The following is a 16,814-nucleotide window of genomic DNA, read 5'->3' on the forward strand; positions in this document are numbered from 1 at the left end:
TCGCTGTTCTCGATAAACGCCAGAAGTTCTCAGTGACTTGAAGCGGAATCGCGTAACTTATACATACATCTTGTTGGAATTTTGATGTTCTTTTTTTCTGACGTCATATTATGTGTTGCAGGAGTTGCTTCAAGTGTGAAGATGACGTGTTCAAGTGCAACGACACTAACCACTGTGTGCCCGATGAGAAGGTGTGCGATGGTCACAATGACTGTAACGATGGAAGTGACGAGTACTGCACTGGCACCTCGACTACCACCCCATCCTCTAACGTACGTTCAAGGACGAATTCTTTCCTTTACTACGAACTGTTATAATGAACTTTTTTCGATTTTCTTCTAAAGAAAGCCTATCTTTAGACAGCATATCTTTCTCATAAAAGTCAAAAGTTCTGTTCACACTTGAGAAGGAAAAGCTTCACTTTTTTTCGATTTGCTAGTTTTATATATGAATTACATATATGAAAATGTTTTGTTTAAATCGCTGCAGAGCCAATCTGAGCATTAATTGTTACTCAGAGGGTGGGAAAATAAAAGGAGTAAAATAGAGGTGAAATACCTGTACTTTCAAGAATAGTAGTGCTTACTAGCTAAAATTTAGTACCATTAAGTACAAGTTCAGCCAGATTTGAAGTGAAGACAGAAAAATTGATCTTTTTTGAACACTGTTTTAAGTCGAGCACAAAAAAAGAGAAAAGGTAGAAACATGACAACTAGCCATTAATTTCAGACTAACTCCTGAACAAAAGCGGAAGAATACATTTGTTCACTTGCTCATTTCAGGTGTGTGGTGATAGAATGAAGACACTTGACATTATGGGAGGCGAAAACATTGTCTCTCCTCAAGAAATTCTCGATTCTGATGACGAAAAGAAAATCGAAATCTCAATTTCTCTTCCACGCGTAAGTTTTTCATTTAACAGTTATAGTCTGTCCCATAAAATTGGATTATCGGATGTTCTAAAAGTCCCAAAACATACCACTGAGCCTTTTCATCTTTTTACACTTACACAATTTTATTTGTTATTTAGGGTTTTTCCTATTATAGCTCCCCAGCCTTGTGGTCATATAACGTAATCACCCCCCTCTCAATTACCGTAAACATACCACTATGGGGCTGTAGTTTCGAGGGGGGGGGGGGGGGGGGGGGAGGTATAATGAGAACGGCACAGAAAATCACTATACAGAAAAAGAAGGTCAAAGTTCAAATTTTTGTACGTTTTAAATTTGAACTTTGACCTTCTTTTTCTGTATAGTGATTTTGGAAACATTTGTTGGGTCTTTCCCCTTATAGCCCCCCGCCGCTTAGTGGTCAGATAACCTATAGCTCCCCCAATCATGGTCATTATACCATAATGGGGGGCTATACTTTCATGGGGGGCTACAATGGGAAAGACCCCATTTGTTTAATTCCATTTTATGGTGATAACCTTTAGGGAATTTCGGAGGATGGTTTTTGGAGTCTCCCCTCACTGTATCCTTTACAAGATAAGAAAAGCTTGGTAAAATCCAAGAATTACTCGATACCGGGAAAATAGTAGTCAAGTGCACGTGCACGTTTTAAAATGCCGAATGTCTCACTACCAGATGCTAAAATGTCAAAAGATAAAAAGCCGGAAGCTTAAACCGTGCATTTTAAAACGTGCAAGTTTTGTGTTTTAAGCAAGCTTACGTGAATATGCTGACGTCACTTAGAAATTCTGACTTAATATCTCGAATAACAGAGTTTTCAGAGACTCGCATTACCTATACTTCCATTTCATTATATAAATTGTGTCCTATACATCTTCTCTGTTTCCTAGAATTCAGCGGGAGAACCAACCCAGGTTGACGAGATCCTCCTTTCGTCACCGATTGAGGGATTCAGCTTCACAGTGTCACAGTACTTCCTTGTCGAGGGTGACATGATGCTTAAGCACTATGCAGTTATTACTGAAGACAACCAACTTGAATGGACTCAAGATGAAGATGAAGCCACTGTGAGTATCAATTTGTGAAGAAAAGATTTCAATTAAGAAGCGTAACCATTGTTATTTACTTACATGTTTACGAAAATCAATTGACCAAGCATCATTAGTCTTCCGACCCCACTTTTAGTTGGGGGGAGGGGGGCAGTATGCTCAACTGTTTTTTCAGTCGATCTTGGTCGATCGATATATTTATCTGCAAGGCGAGGAGTTGTACTCTGGTCACAAAACATTTTAATACCACTGTTTGAAATCAGTGAGTGTTTGAAATGTCCAGAGAATTTCCTCTCCTTTCGTAATAGGGAGGGTATTGTTATAAAGATCAAGTATCCTTCAAACTGACATTTGAAATGATTTCAGGTTTTCTCAGAGGAAGATTCATTCGAAAACACAGGCTTCTCAGATCCCCTTGCGACAGTGGTTCTTGAGATCACACTCACGTGGGACAAAGATTTCACAGAGGAGGAGCTTGCAGAGATTGTCGATGCTGTCACTTTTACAATCAAGGGATGCTACGAAGGTAAGAATCTAAAATTTAAAAATATCTTAATGGGAAAGACTCCAACCAGAATTAATCAGTCAGATTTGAGCATATCTGCTTTTCTTCTTTAAATTAGCCAGGTAGCACACATTCTCCATGTTAGTTAATTGTTTTCAACTTATAGGTACGCTTGTTTGTTGTTACGAGTTGACGAAATGAGATTTTACTGTAGCAATAGCCTTGAATCTTTTTAGTTGGTTAAAAGATCTTGCCAATACTTATTTACGTCCAGGAAAATTATTAGCTTTGAATAATCAGATCTATGGAAAATTATTAGCTTTGAATATTCAGATCTATGGAAAATTTTTGCTTGACTTAAAAAAAAGAAGTAAGATCGAGCAATGAAACGAAATCGTCTTGACGATCTGACTAAGGTCGACCGTGTCCTTCCCAAAGCTGACTTCATAAGGCTTTTCATAATGTCGAGACCTCCGCTAGGGTAGTTTCTCAATGATAGACATAAGACAAACGGTCAAAAATTTCCAGTTTTCTACATTTTTTTGGAAAATTTATCATTTAGTGTTGGTATTGACATTCTGAGTTTTTCTCCTAGAAAACTTAAACCGAGAAACCAAAGCTAAATATTGCCAAATTGTGTGCTTTTGGAAAAACATTTTTCATATAGTAAAAGAAAATCTAGATGACAGACCCAGTATTTATACCTACCCTCCTACTTTTTCAGCATGGATTTCTTGAAAATTCTAACTTACAAATACAGACAATTATCTCTTATGATTACAGACAACTTATTTAGATAACTTATAAATACAGAGACCTTATTTAAATAGCCGATAAATTTTAGGCAATAGGGACGACTAAAAATTGGGACTTCTCATTTTGAATCTGCGTTTCTGATAATCTAAGGAAATATTTGATATGAGTGGCAAAGATGTTCTTTAACGATACACTTTATTAATTTGGTTATCTTTCATTGTAGCGATATGAATATAGTAATTTTAATTAGAATTTTATTTTTGTTGCTTTTTGAAATTAATTATTGCAAAAAAAGTTATGAAAAGAATCTGAAATGTGGTGAAGTTTTGAAAAGAGAAATTTTTCGTTGATGAATAAGTAACGCAAACTCATCGCTGAACCCTGATTTCCTGCTTTTTTGCTTCTTAGCTTGTAAAAAATTTATTTCAAGGCCACCCTAAGTCAAGTGATATTAGCAATTCATGATAGATCATCAAAGAGGAAACTTAAAATTAAGGTTTGAAAGATATTTGCAATAAACCCATAGATATTTTGTGAAGATTTGTTTTTGATAAACGTAAATTTGTCTCTGGATTGACATAGAAGCCAAAAAATAAACTAAGAAAGCACGATTTTTTTTGCATTCGCTCTTCGTCTTTATATTTTGGAAAAACTTGATGACAGAACCCGTATTTATATCTACCCGCATACCTCTTCAGAAAAGATTTCTAAAAATTTGTCCACTTTTTTTCGGGAGACCATTCAAATTTCTCGGAAAGAGTTTACTGGGGCTCAAATTCCGCAGAACAAAAAGACGTTTTTATTGAAATTCGACAGTCAATAAACATGGAGTTGTGTTTTGTGTGTACTTAATATAATCCCACTAAATAATTGGTATATGCAGGCAGAAATAAATTTACCTCTTTTGAGCGAAGAATGAGTGAATGAAACTTTTAATTCCAAGTTATCATTAGTTACATTAGCTACTTTAAGCACAAACAAATTCCGAATTAAAAACAACAGTACCTACCCAGATCATAGTAACATAGCAACTCAGCGCTGAATCATTGTATTTCTCAGTCTGTGTTTTTACTATGAAAATATTCTGATCATGTCGCTTTTTAACCATGAAAAGTGTAAATTCAGACAAAAAATCGAAGACTGTACAGAGTAAAAACAGCATTGAATTAAAATCCTTAGAAAATACTGGCCAAAACTGATTTTCAGTCTGTTCACTCTCTGATCTTAAGGTCGTTGCTCTTTTTAGAACCAACCACCACAACTAAAGCCACAACAACCTCAACTGAAACGCCCTGTGTCATTATGGAGTTGCCGATCGTGGGAGCATTTGTGGAACCCAATGGAGCTGACCCAGATGCAACCCGAGAAGACATCCCCGTAGACGTGAACAACCCTCCGACTACATTGACTAATGGACCTGATGGAATTGACCTTGACCCCCTGACCGACAAATATATCTCTATTTCTATTCAATATCCTGTAAGTTTGTTTTGATCTCTTTTAACTGTATTTGATGGAGCAACTTGCTACGATTTTTGATGGTTTAGCAATTGAGAAGTGCATTACTGACATACTGTCATGTCGTTCGAGAAATGATTCGAGATCGTTAGATGCGGGTTTAATAATTATTGAATTAAGCTAGATTGAACCTCAAACAAGTTGGTTCAAGCACGACTGAAGCATGAAGCATGGCCGAGATATCCAATCAGACCTCAGTTGTGGGGGGAGGGGGGATCATATTCACAACGGGGGGGGGGGGGGGAGGAGGAGTTCTAAATGGTGGGCAGGGTTCTGAAGAACGAAATAAAGTTTAAAATTTTTGGTATAGTGCTTTATTAGGACGATGAACGACGATTATTTGTTTTTTTTTCTTGAAGCTGAACAAGTCGTGATAAAACAATGTTGTATGTTTTTAGTCGATGATCACACAACTGATAATCGATACTCCTGATGCAGTGAGCTTCACAGTCGTGACGAAATCGGAGGATGGCACCTTCCTTGAAATCATCGATGGAGATGACCCAGTTGACATGGAAGATGATAACCCAGAGAGCCCAGATTTCAATCCAGCTGAAGACGTAAGACAGAATTCAATTTTAATCTCGAAAATGCTCGAAATTTTTACGAAACTGAAATTTTGTGACAAACGTCCAGGACCGATTTTTCGTACTACGATGCTTATCTTGCAAGCAGATCTTGCACAGATCTTAAAAATGATGTCTATCATGTAAAATGCAAGATCCGGATGCTAATCTTGCGAGAGTCCAGATAGATTCTTACAATATCTTTTAAAATAGTAATCGGTATTATGTTGGTGGACCGCACACATATAGTCCATAGGCAAAGATTACATTTTCAAACTATGGCATGTCTTTATTGGGGTATCAAAGAAACTATTATTGATATTAGGTAAGGATTTTTGGATTTTTAAAATGGATAGCATCAGATTTAAAATAACGGATTCTTTCATGTTGAATGATATGGAATGTAGAAACTATACGGAATCGAACAACTTATTTGACAAATAGAACCAGAACCCTAATTCCTTCTCATTATGAGCAACTATGAAATGAGTTGCTCATTTCGTACAGTCTTTTGTCTAGAAAATCGATATTGGCACATAAGCTATTGAAAGTATAATAAGCTATAGTTTTATTCGGAATTAGTTCTGCCGATGATATTTACCTAATAAAAAGCTGTTTCTGAGCACAAGTTTTTTTCCAGCTCGAATCCACCGACAGCTTCGAGACAACTGGTGCGCCTGGCGAAGAGACAATCAACATGCCAGTCGAAAACTACCCATACGAAAACGTCGTGGAAGTCATCATCATTTTGGATCCCGATCAAGCGGAACCGATTACCATCAACTCCATAACTGTCAAGGGATGCGCCAAACCCTCGACATTGACATCGACATCAACGTCAACATCGACAACTTCGTTTGAGCATCTTTGTACTTATGGAAACACAACTAGAATTGGGAAGTTGAGACGACGCCTCAACATTTCGGAAGCCACATCAGCGCCTCAGACATACGATCTCTTTACTGAGGTATTTCCCAGAAGTTCAAGAGTGTATATTGTTTTCAAATGCAAGATAATGCTGCTTAAAAAATAGTTTACAAATTTTCGTATTGCACAGGTGAAGACTGTCATATACAAGGAAGATTAAAGAGAATAAAAAGTATGAAAAGATGAATTTTAGTTCAGCCAAAAACTTATAATTTTGTCGGGTCTTATGTAATATATTATGTAATGGATCTTATGTAATGTATTTAATCTAAGATATAATACAGTACATAAAAGTCTTTTATATCGTATCTATGATGTTTGTATGGCGGTCAACAGGGCATTTTTTGTATCACTGCAAAGGGTATTTTTCAGGTTATACCTAAATTGCTTGCTTTCAAATTTGACCAAACTCTGTGGCGCTTAGTGTTTAAAATTTATGCGATTTACAAAATTTTTGCGGATCCGGATTACGCTCCAAAATAAGTTAAATGAAATTGACGAGAGACTGTTTCTCTGGCCAAACCTACTTTATATAGTCCAGGGTGAACACCTTCAACTTGGCAAAGTAAACAAAATATTTTTACCCATTGGAATTCAAAAATTTTCCGTTTGTTCACATGAAATTCTTGTTAATACGTAGTGTTGAATTTTGCCCTTCGGTACGACTATTTACCAAATGGCAATTTTATTTTTTCCTATTTATAATTAATTGTTTATAAATATTTTTATTGGTTTATTTATTTCAGGACAAGAACTACACAACAGTCGGGGTTGAGATTATTGTGAGGGGATCTTTTAACTCAGTTATTCTCAGCTTGACAACCAAAGACACTGAAGGCAATGTAAAGACAGCCAAGATTCCAGATGGCGAAGATCTGAAATCAATTGTAAGTACATTTAAAAGTGACTTGGTTCATCAATTAATATAAAATTTAATAAAAAGTTTGTTTTCAGTATTATACAATTAAGAAAACAAATAATTATTTAAAAACTATTTAAATATTTTAGAAACCATTTATTATTTAAATAATTATTTAAAAACAAAAAAATATTTAGAACAAATCATTTAGACTTAATATTGATTAGCGCCGTACTGAACGGAGGCTAGGAAGAATTTTGCCTGTTTGAGCACTGTTTGAGAGCTGTTCAATCTATACATTTCTAAGAACCAATTCTTGTTTCTTTTTTCCAGTATGAATGTCTATAATTGATGATGGAAACCTTTATAATGGAATAAATAATATGACTATATTAGGTACCTATACCTTAGTACCGGCCTTGACATCTGGAAAAACTTAAAAAGTCTGGGCGGTTAAATATTGACAAATATTACTCGGCCGAGCTTACCTAGTTAAAGTAGATCAGGAGTATTTCCATGGAATGAATAAAAGTCTTTTAATAGGTAGTTTCACTAGAACAAGGTCTTTTCGTTGGTTGAGGCCTAGCATAGGGTATTAAAGTTTTATAGAGGCTTGTAAGCATTAGTTTTTCTTACAGGGTAGAAACAAGGGTCTAACTCTTCAACCAAAATACGCAAGAAAATGATTATAGTGAATCCCATTAAGTTGCAACGTAAACAAACATCAGAAATTCTTCAGAGATACCAATGAATGGTTATAAAAGTCTGATATATGCATGTTTTACATTTGAACTTCGACTTTTGTTAAAGTTCAAGTTTCAAAATGAAGTCCGATTGCACTGCAGTTTATCGGAGATACTATAATTTGTATCTTTAGATTTACAACCGTGGAGACGAACCAATCATATTTGACTTCTACGAGAGACTCAAGTACTCCCAGTTGACTGTAACTGTAGACGTAATCATCCCTCGAGGCACAGCCGATGAAGATAAATTCATCAAGATCACCGTCATTCCTCTCAGATGTTGGAGTAAGTTTCTTTTTTAAGCAAACATTTGCAATCGATACGCAATTTTGGCCCTTTTACTGATCAGTGGGGTCATATTTTTTAGTTGCTATGATGGCTGTTTTTAATATTATGAAAATTATTATTTTCGTATGTATATTTTCAGTTCTTTAATCGTAACTTAATCGTAATTTCCCAATATGTTTTTTGTTCTTTGTCTTCCTCGATTTTTTACGAGCATCTGATCACGCGACACGAATTCATTGAATTCCCTTTCTCGGTGACTTCTAGAGGAGCAGAAGATTTTTTGTATGCTTGAGAGTTTTTGCTACAACCTTTATGGATTTTACTAGTACGAAATGTTTTTTGAACATACATGGCTTACTTCTACCAATGAAATGGTTTCCACGCTCACTAAAGTAAATTAGAAGTCAACCCGGCTGAATAGTTGTAAGGTAATGCTACTAAAGACAGCGGTATTTGCAATTTGGTTGGAAAAGAATAGAATTTGAATTTATATTTTCCATAGTTTTATAAATAGGATACTTGGTTATAACTTTTAATAGTTTTCTGGTTTTAATTTTTTGAAAATGACACTAACATTGAAAGTAACAACTTGCCTTTTTTGCCTCACTTGTTGGAATTCTCAACTTTGATTTGTTATCTTGCGGGATGTTGCAAAATAATGCAAATATGCGAATTATTAGACAAAAATGGCGTTTTTCGCCATTCTGCATTTACATACGGGAACTTTTAGATTCTAGATTCTATGCACTTACAGAGAAAAACAATAAAAACAGAAAATTGAGGTAAATGGATTGTTTTATATTTCTATGCAAATAAAATTAAAAGTAAATAACTAATTATAAAGAACAATGACATGAGTGTAAAGAACTGAAGTGAAAAGTAAAGCGCCGAAAAGACGTAAAGGTTAATTTTGTGTCATAGAGTTTATGTCAAATACAAAATTCTGACATGTATAATTGTGTATATCCTAAAACAAAAGACAATTTGAAATTTGGAAGAAAAACTCTCAATTTATATTAGTTTGAATCCGCAGAACAATATAAGTTGGTGTTCAAGTCTCTGAAGTAAGTTCGTTTTCGTTCCAAGTTATTGTTAATTAACTATTTTTTTAATCAAATTATCTTATATAAAACGCAACTATTTCTAGCTGATTTTTCCTGCAATATCTTGCAAAACAGGCCTTCGTCTTGTGAGATCTTGTAAGATGAGACTTTGGTCTCGCCTTGGGTTCTTTATCAATATGCAGGTTATTATCAAACAAAAGATATCAATCTTTTGCCGTTATAGAGTTTTTGTTTCTTAATGGAACTATCATTTCATTTTTTTTCTTTTTCAATTGAAGTCTTAAAAGACGGTTAAGTAAAACAGTTTTGTATAAGTTCCTTCGGGTGCTTTGATTACTAATGCATCATATATGTCGACTTCAAATTTTAAAAACTAAACTTCATAGGTTTAGGAAATTGAGCAGCCTAAAAATTTGTTGAGCAATGAAAATGTTTCTGCTCTTCAATTTTGGACAATTAACTGGTCCAAAAATATATAATTAAATATAAATTAATTCTCACTTTATCTGGAGTATTATTTAAAAATTTCTGCATTTTTTATTTTAATTTTACTGATTGCTTTCAACAAAATTTTAAAATGAAACAAGTAGCTTGAACTTTAATAGATAGCAGATTAATTTTCTCTTCATTGAAACTTGAGTTTACATTTTTTGCGTACTTTTTCAGAACCGAAGAGAACAACAACAACAGGAACAACAACCACAACTAGTACATCAACCTCAACAACCACCTCAACACCAACAACAACATCAACTTCTACCTCACCTGAACACATTTGCCAGTATGGAAACAGCACAAGGATTGGAAGGCTCAGAAGACCTCTCAATATTTCTGAAGATACTGCTACGCCTAAAGTTGTTGATATCTTTGACGAGGTGACGTTTTCATTTGGAACTATTCTAAACATTTTTATAGTTGAATGTTGAGCGCATGAAATAGAGTTAAAACACAATCGTCCTTAGTGTAGTTTTGGTATCATAAGAAGCAGTTGTTCAAAAGTTTTTAATTTTCAGTGGTTTTCTAAACATAAAATTTTGTCGACTTTCAAAATATCGTGGTCGACTTTCAAACTAGCGTTATCGAACTGTGGAGCATTTCATTTACTTTGCAGTTTTTAATTTTTATTGGTCTCGAACAGCAAATATTGTAGTCGTCGTTTGTATTTTTTTCTTCAAAACTTCGCTCAACCTTCTTTGACCTTATGAGTGGCTTCCACAACCTGGACTTCTTGAACTTCTGACGTTTGCGTGACCTAAATTCTCCTCTCATTCATAATTTTAAACAGCCTTTCTCAATTGGTGGTAATGTTGTACTAAAACTCACGCTGAAATGCGCTGAAATTGATTTATCTGTTAACACTGATTTTTAAAGACTTTAGATAGCCTATAATAACATTTGGAAAACTTTTAGTGAACTTATTGCCCCCAAACACCAGCAAACCAGCCCCACTACTGAATCAGATTGAAGCCAAATCAGTCGCACTGAAGCAATTCGTCCGAACTTACTCGGTTGTTTGGAAATACTGAGCTGAATCTAATCTACAACTTACATGACAACTCTTTTATATGAAACATTCATTATCAACTCTAAAATTATTGTTGTGCTTTTGCCATTTTGGCGGCTTTGTACCCTAACGCTAGAAGAACTGTGCTTTGACTGACCTGAAACATTTTAAATTGTTTTTATTAGGTTTCTCAATGGTTCTTCTCATTTTACACGCTTTTTTTTCTATTCAGGAGAAAAACTACACAACTGTGGGTATGGAAATTGTAGTGAGAGGATCGTTCACTTCAGTTACTCTTAGCGTCACCCTGGAAGACACTGAGGGCAATGAAAAGACACCCAAAATTGCAGATGGAGGCGACTTGAAGGATATTGTAAGTAAAATCATTAAATGCTTACTATATCTTGAATATAAAGCTCTTATAAATTAAATTCCACAGTCCCAAAATTTGTCTCTGCATATTATCCGAACTGTTATTCCGAAGTATTTTTTTTTACTTTTTTCTAAATTCATTAACCGAGTTTTGTGCGATAAAGAAAAGTGATAAAATCTGACTTTATTTCAGACAGTAAACCGTGGAGACGGTCCTCTTGTGATTGATTACACGAAAAGACTCCGGATTTCGAAATTGACGGTGAACATTGACGATATTGTGCCGAGAGGTCAAGCCACTTCCGACAAGTTCATCAGAATCCTCGTCATTCCTCACAGATGCTGGAGTAAGTTGTTTCAATTTGTTTTTTTTTATTAGACTGGAAAGGTATGAGCATGCATGGATCGTATGAGTTATTGTCCCGACAATACTGGGGAGGGGGGCTTTGCGCTCAACTATTTTTCCTCAACCGAGTGATAAAGTTAAAAGCCATTAAATAACAGCTCAAGCCATTTACCAGATTCATATATATTTCATCAGAAAGTCTATGTGACTTTCCATGAGTGAGACTAAGTGGTAAAGCAACAAAAAACAACCTATAAGGGTAAAATTTGAAAGTTTTTCAAAACTCAATAGCAATAAGTTCCAAAGATATAAAAACCGTAATAGATTTAACTGAAAACTTTGATTAGGGTTTCTAATGACACATTAAAAATCAAATGTGAACTGTCATCGCTGAGACTAAGGGATAAGACAAGAAAAGAGTAGAAATTCGGAAGTTTTAAAATTAAAAACTCAAAGGCTCTTCTTTTATCTAAAAATCACAATGATAAAGTTGCAAAAAACTCTAGCTGCCAATTTGCAAACTAACATAATTATTACGTCTTGTTGGACATTTTGTATCATGTATCAGTTATGCGTCACCTTTCATGAAAAATAATGAGGAAAACGGCGAACACAGAATTCAAATTGCCGCATATTAAAAGTTATCTCTGAAAATATGTACAATCAAGAAACTCTAACTCTATGAGCATTTGGAAATAATTGTATGCGTTGACTTGTCTGGATTGCATAAAATTTTTAATGAGACCAGTAATAGCTCCACTATGGGTTCGGTCTTCTAAAAAAAGCTAATTTTGTTTCTGCTTAGAAGCTAATCAATTTACAAACTATAAAACAGTCTTTACTTTCGCTCCGGTAGTTCAACTTCGGTTTTCTTTGAGCGACATTGCTATGAGATGCAGTCTGAAATATATTTGGGCACAAAAATTCATTTTACTGCGCCTCCTTGTTTCATATTTTGTTCAAGTTCATAATTGTTCCGTCCCATTTTAGTGTGAGGAGGAACTACCCTAGTCGGATCCGAATGGTTATCTTGCAAGATCTTGCAAGATTCTTGCAAAATTTTGCAAGACGATACATCGTCTTGCAAGATTTTCTTCCAAAATCTTGCAAGATCTTGCAAGATAACCATCCGTCTTGCAAGAATCTTGCAAGATAACCATCCGTCTTGTAAGATCTTGCAAGATAACCATTTTTTGCAAGATTCTTGCAAGATCTTGCAAGATAAACATCTGGTCTCGTCTAGGGTATATACTCAAGTGTTTTTTTTATTTCAATCAATTTTGGCCGATCGATTTATTCATTGTCCAGAGTTATAAGTGGTATCATTAGAAATCCCGTTCAGCATAGGATATGGAATTAAAAAGATTCTTCTGTGCTTTTTACATGGAGATATCGAGCTTTAAAATTATGTGATTAGCAGACAATTTTCCGTTGTTTTTGTTCACATTTTCCGTATTTTTGGTCAAATTTTTGTCGATTCTGCAAAACTATGTTAAAATTGTTAACGGTGTTGTTTGTTTTTATCATTAAAGACAGACGGGTTACTGAATTGTTCGATACGAGTTTTTTGGTTGGAATATATGCTTCTCAAAAGTTCAGACTTTTTGGTCAAAATTGGGACCGTCTTTAAATTTGCTGGAAGTAGACACCTTGAAACTGCAATCATATTCTTCGTAAGATCAAAATGAGAGCTATTCGTTCTCCCATTGACTCTAAGAGTCTTCTGGATTTATAATTTTGCCTGTTTCTTATAAAGTTAAACTCAATAATTATACAAAACGCATAACTTGCAATTATTTCAATAAATAAGTGTGTTTTTAGAAGTGCAGCAATATCAGGGCTGATCTTGATCTCACCAAGGATCCTTACATTAAAAAGATTCTAGATTTTTTTGGGGCGCGGTTTCTTTTTTAAATATTTGGTTTTATCTTTAAGTTACTGACAAAATTTTAAAATAAGGGCCAAATTTTTGACAGATACTGTTGGCAAAATATATGCCGAAATGTATGGTTTCAGAGTTAAGTTCAAGGATTTTATGGCTCTGGCCAATTGTTTTTAAAAAAAGTTATGGACTAGTTCTGTTTTGCTTTCATTTGTATTACTTTTTGTAGTTCAATGACTTAGTTTCTTCAATCAAAGATCTCATTGAATTTTTAGGTGGTTTAAATGAACCTATACATTGCTCTCAGTTGTTACCTAAGATGTCTTCTGTCCTTAACTATGTTCCGGCGCACTCTCAGTATAAGCAGGCAAAAATCTATTTGCTGTGAATTTTAATTTAATATCTGTAACGGTTTGTTACTTGAGAAATGACTTCCAGGAATGGATACTGCGAGTTTTCAATTTTTTTAAAAGCATACTTGCGCTTTTTAGCGTTTCACTTTGTTTCCTGGTCGACTTCTCATTTTTTGAGAGGTCCAATTGAAGAAATGCGAAGTTGGGAAAATGCACAAAAATTTTCCTCTGAATACATTAACGGTTTTTGTTGAATAGTTATGCTTTTGGCCTGAGACACAGTTCTCTTGCAAAGTTGTGGATTCTTTTTGCCTATATATTTTTTCTTTTTCCTGTTGTACGAAATAACTTGATAATGATAGGTCTCCATTTCTTTCTCAGAACTTTTAAATGAACCTATGCAAAGATTCCAATTCATTTCTATTTGTTTAAAGGGTTTTAGAATTAATTTTTTTAACTTTAAAGTTTTTTTCTCAACTGTCTCCTTTTTGCTCTCAGTTTGGTCACCATGTAACTCAATCCCATTACTAACAATTTTCAACATTGATTCAAACATTATTTTCACTATTGCTGATATGTTTTGAATGTTGGCTTTGACCTTTTAACTTCATAAAAAATTTTCTTTACTTCTATGCTGTTTAATTTGTGGGTATCTTTTTCTTGTCGTGTTTACGTAGTTCTTAAAAGGAAGACCTGTTAATGTGCAGATCGAGAAGCAAGTTATGATTTACAATTTTTGCAAATAACATCCTAATGTTAGAGTGCCTTGAGCACTGTGTTGTCGTAAAATTATTTGTGAAGTTTTGTCATGTGCCTTTGTTTGTTGTTGTTTTTTAGTCTCATGACTCAGTCTCATTAAGAACAGGAGGATTCAGCGTCACGAGATTTTTTGAGGAACTAAGTTCATCTCTTTGTGTTGAATGTCTACCTCATTTGTTTTTGAAAAAATTCGGATTTTTGAGCTTGGCTATTTTTTGAATCGTTTTCCGGCCGAATGGAAGCTTAGTCTCTGTAAGGGTAGGCCACAAACCGCTTCTAGTGACTACGAGATTTCTTAAATGTTGTATAATTGTAATTTTTTTTATATTTGCACATTTTAAAGGATTTTTGTTCTCTTAAATCATAACACTAAAGGTAGGTCCCATTGGATTTGAATTGTTGCGCAATTGAACGTTTTTAATGCTCTTAGTGATGAGTTTATGGTCTTTACGCTATGAAAATTTTACGGATTTCAGCTAATATGTAATGATATAATCACTTTGCAATTAATTGTTTTCAAAAACAGAGACGTATTTTTGAACTTCGCACCTTTTTGGTTTTTTGTCGAACCTTTACCCAGTAGCATTGAGAACAGGTCCCATATCTTTTCTATTGAAGTGTAGGTTGATTTGTTTTGTTCAGTATTCGTCTGATGCAAATTTGATTTTGTTATGATTTTTTATTATGGACACCGAGTTTTGGTCGTGATTCTCATTTGGTTTTTGTTATTGTCTTTACTAGTAGTCCTGTTAACAACAATTTTCATCGGTCATCTAGCGTGGCATATTTGTATTCCCTTAGTGGTTTATTGAACGATATATAGGTTTTTGAATATTTTTTAATCTCTTGTTCATTTGGTTGCCAATTAAGTCAAGAATGCGGATGATCGGGTTCGGAACAATATGTCCGTACACACATTACCGAGACACCTTATATTGATTTTAATTGATTTTTTTTTCAAATTTTTCTTAATAAGCGTTCCACTGGTTAGCTATCCATGCTACCTCCATTGAGTGTTTTGAATTGACTTGGATCAATGAAAATTCAGTGAACAAACCTATAGATTGCAAGTTTTTTGCTTTTTGAAATTCATAATGATTTTGTACTGTTATTGGGCTATATTCAAACAAAATTAAACTGCAATGCAGTATATTTTAATTGATATTGCTTACTTTTGTCCAGCAAGAAATTTAGGCTTGGTAATCTTTACTTTCACTTTTTTGAAAATTTATCATATGCAGTTTTAACAAATTTAATGATCAAAATTCACAAGTTTCTCAGACAGTTTTGTTATTGCGGTCATTTGTTTTCGTCAGTGATACATCATAAAAAGATCGGAGGGCACTGCTCGTTTTTGCTTCGATTTTTGATATGTAATTACGAATTTTTCTCTTGAGAAATTGTGCATCCGTTTTTCTCAATCGTAACAGGAAACCTTACGGGGAATTATATTGGAGCATATGATTTGCTCCAAAATAATTCCGTAATCTAGCTTTGTATACAGTATTCTTTATTCAGAATTCTTGAGATATCCAGTAATCTAACTTAGTTATAAGCGCTTTTTTCCGCCTTCAAATTATCGCAACACTTTTGAATTCCAATAGACTTAATTTTGATGAAGTACTGCAAGTAATTGATCTGTTGATCCGTATTTCATTTCTATTTGATCTCAAGAGATAAACCTTGCCATCTAGCAGCCTCGAAAAAATCTTTCTTGCTATCAGATTTTCAACAGAATTATAAATCTTCAGATATTTTCACTGCAATTTTTAGCACATTTTTAAGTGATTTGATCCTATAGAAGGATAAATATTTAAACATGGATCAATTTTCAGAACCAAAACGCACAACAACAACCGGCACCACAACTTCAACCATAACAACATGTGAACAAGTCGATCTTGAGTTGGATGGAGGTGAAATTGTGTACAAAGACCCAATAACTCCTCCAGATACTGTGAACCCTTCGACCGACGACCCTACCACACTTGAAGAGACAACCGTTGACACCACAACAGTCAAATACGTTAAAATTGATAACACCGAGGAGGTTAGTAGCTCTTTATTGAATTGTTTTAAAACTAATGTTAAGTTGAATATCAAACGAAACCTCGTCTATATAAATTTGACTCTAAAATTGATTTCTTTTTCTCAACAATATCGTCGCAATTCATAATAATCCAATTATGAGCAGAAATAACTATCTGGGCGATATTAAAAAACCGGGCGTCAGAAAAAAAACCCTGTCCAAAAACAATATTTTTAGTTGATTAGATGTATAATGCAAACATTATTATCTAACAAACATATAGAAAATGAAGGAAAGACTCTAATTAGAAGAATAGGTTTCGAAGTCGAACTTCAAATTCCAATATGTAACATATTTCGAGTATTTTTTAAAAGTTTGTA

General features: G+C 34.3%; 1 protein-coding gene across 1 annotated transcript in view; it reads left to right on the forward strand.

Annotated features, from left to right (window-relative positions):
* Positions 1 to 16,814, forward strand: part of LOC142348706 (uncharacterized) — a 148,440-nt gene that overhangs the window by 97,462 nt on the left and 34,164 nt on the right. The window contains exons 35-47 of the mRNA XM_075400159.1: positions 122 to 272; positions 783 to 902; positions 1,802 to 1,978; positions 2,327 to 2,486; positions 4,468 to 4,700; positions 5,138 to 5,299; positions 5,946 to 6,272; positions 6,979 to 7,119; positions 7,969 to 8,122; positions 9,856 to 10,064; positions 10,926 to 11,066; positions 11,259 to 11,412; positions 16,241 to 16,455. Coding sequence (XP_075256274.1) covers positions 122 to 272; positions 783 to 902; positions 1,802 to 1,978; positions 2,327 to 2,486; positions 4,468 to 4,700; positions 5,138 to 5,299; positions 5,946 to 6,272; positions 6,979 to 7,119; positions 7,969 to 8,122; positions 9,856 to 10,064; positions 10,926 to 11,066; positions 11,259 to 11,412; positions 16,241 to 16,455 — 2,344 coding nt within the window. The remainder of the gene's footprint in view (positions 1 to 121; positions 273 to 782; positions 903 to 1,801; positions 1,979 to 2,326; positions 2,487 to 4,467; positions 4,701 to 5,137; positions 5,300 to 5,945; positions 6,273 to 6,978; positions 7,120 to 7,968; positions 8,123 to 9,855; positions 10,065 to 10,925; positions 11,067 to 11,258; positions 11,413 to 16,240; positions 16,456 to 16,814) is intronic.

Source organism: Convolutriloba macropyga, chromosome 10 (genome assembly GCF_964194025.1).
Source record: "Convolutriloba macropyga chromosome 10, txConMacr16.3, whole genome shotgun sequence".
Taxonomy (NCBI): Eukaryota; Metazoa; Xenacoelomorpha; order Acoela; family Convolutidae; genus Convolutriloba; species Convolutriloba macropyga.